This window comes from Pteropus vampyrus, unplaced genomic scaffold (assembly GCF_000151845.1).
Source record: "Pteropus vampyrus isolate Shadow unplaced genomic scaffold, Pvam_2.0 Scaffold54, whole genome shotgun sequence".
Taxonomy (NCBI): domain Eukaryota; kingdom Metazoa; phylum Chordata; class Mammalia; order Chiroptera; family Pteropodidae; genus Pteropus; species Pteropus vampyrus.
Window position 1 is genome coordinate 115224 of NW_011888835.1, and position 2232 is coordinate 117455.

At 39.9% G+C, this 2232-nt stretch overlaps 1 protein-coding gene across 1 annotated transcript in view; it reads left to right on the plus strand.

Moving 5' to 3' along the window:
- Positions 1-2034, plus strand: part of LOC105292249 (fibrocystin-L-like) — a gene marked incomplete at its 5' end in the record, with an annotated part of 117123 nt that extends 115089 nt beyond the window's left edge. The window contains one exon of the mRNA XM_023530776.1: positions 96-2034. Within this exon, the coding sequence (XP_023386544.1) occupies positions 96-370 (275 nt within the window). The remainder of the gene's footprint in view (positions 1-95) is intronic.
- Positions 2035-2232: the final 198 nt, after the last annotated feature.

Below are 2232 nucleotides of genomic sequence, written 5' to 3' on the forward strand. Positions count from 1 at the left end.
TTACACATTATTTTTAAGTCAATGAAAACACAACTGAAAGCGTATGAAAACAAACAATGAAAAGAAGTCAAATGCCATGATGATTTTTTTTCTAGGACTGAACTATAAGATTGAATTTATGCTGGATAACGTGGCTCGGGTGGAATCCAGAACGTTCGGCCTACCAGCACAGTCTGTCTCTAGCAGCAGCGGCAGCGGCGGCAGCAGCAGCAGCAGCAACAGCAAAGCATCAACTGTGGGCACAGTTGCCCAGATGACGACTATAGTAACTAGCTGTCTGGTGGGAAGAATGTTGCTCTTGGAAATATTTATGGCTGCAGTTTTGACTTTGAACGTAAGTCTAAGTAAGCACAGTTCATTTTGTGTATAATGTATGTCTCCACATACTGAGCTACCAGTAAATAAAGATGGTGCCCAACACTTGTGCATGGTACCTCTGTAGACACAAAGACAGATCTTAGCCCTTGAGAAAGTTATGGCTTCAGTGGTAGAGACAAGACAACCCCACAGGAAATGTTATTCACTTTACGTGGTGGCATAGAAAAACGTGGGGAATGACAAGTGCAGGTAATGTCAGGATTCTTTTTTCAGTTACAAGGACAGAAGCTCAGCTCAAACTGGCTTAGGCAGTGCAGTGAACTCACTTAACAGAGGTGTCCAAAAGTAGTGTGATTTCTGCCACTACTAGACCCAAGGACTCAAATGATGTCTTCCAGAACCCGTGTCACTCCATCTCTTGGCTCCATTCTCTTCAGTGGTAGATTCGCTCCCAGATTCTCCACAACCCTAATGGCAAAGGTACCGCCAGCATCTTCAGGTTCACATTCTACCAGCCCAGCAGCTAATGCAGAAAGAGCAAACCTTTTTCTCAACACTTCCCACCAAAGTCTTAAAGTCTATCATTGACCTGGCCTGGGTCATATGCCCGTTCTTGAATAATCACTGTGGCCACAAGATGCTGTGTCCTAATTAGCCTGGCCTGGGTCACATGGAGTAAGGTGCTGGAATGATGGAGGTGTGGTTTCACAAAGGGAAATCAAAGTGCTAATGCCAGAAGAAAAACTAGTAAGTGGAAGAGGCCCCCGTGGGCTCGCATGACTAGGGACAATTGTTGATGTCACCCCGCCAGCAGGACTTTATAGATGGGATTACAAACAATGAATAAGACGTGGAAATGGAGGGAAGGTGCTCCAGAACAGGGACGTGATAGGAGCAAAGAAAAAAATGGGAGTGAGAAAAGACATCTTCAACTATACGTGTTCAGCACAGAATTCCTCACCGTCCCCTCCAAAGGCGCATCACTTCCCGCTACCCCATCTCAGTTAAGGCCAGGCCATCTTTCTGACCTCTCAGGGTGATGCTTCTTAGGCTGCTCCTTTTCCTTCAAGTTCGACACCTTTACAGGTGCTCTGAGGCATCTCTGTCCAACCATAATGTCTTATACCTGTTTTCCTCTGAAGTCTTGCTGTTGCACTTACAACCTTTTTACTTCTCACTCGACCTATTACAATAGCCTCCTGAATTCCCTGTTCCCAAACTCTACAATGCATTTCATTCTCCTTTCCCTTAGTCTCTAGTTGTGCTTTGTTTATACCATTAGTATAGCCCTGTCTGTAATGTACTTGTGTTAAACATATATATTGGAATATCTTCCTCACTAAATTGTGAGCATTTAGAAGATAAGACCACATGCCTTATATTTGATAGGTGCTAAAACTGTGATTTACTTGATTTTAAATCTTAAATGGCAGATAAGTCCTTCCCTCCGATTTAGGGGTAAATGTTGAGTAAAGACATTATTGGCAAATATAAAGAGCTTTGATTAGCAGATATTAATCGGTTTGCAGTCTAAGGGGAATATGATGAAAAGTTTCTGAGAGATTAATGAAATGAAAGCATCACATAAGAAATATTGATAAGATTTAGAAAGGTGAAAACAACTCTGGAGATTGGTTACACAACAATGCGAGTATAAATACTACTGACTGCCCACTTTAGGAAAAAATGGTTAAAATTTTATGTTATATCCATTTTACCACAATAAAAATAAAATTTTAAAAATAAAATTTTAAAAATAAAATTTTTAAAAATAAAATTTTAAAACTTCATCAGTATTACTCTACATAGAAACAATATAGCTCTCCAAATATCAAAAGATGATATATATTTTGTCATAGGATACCTAATTAGATTCTTATATTTGAATAAAAATCAAAATTATAAAAAGGATTT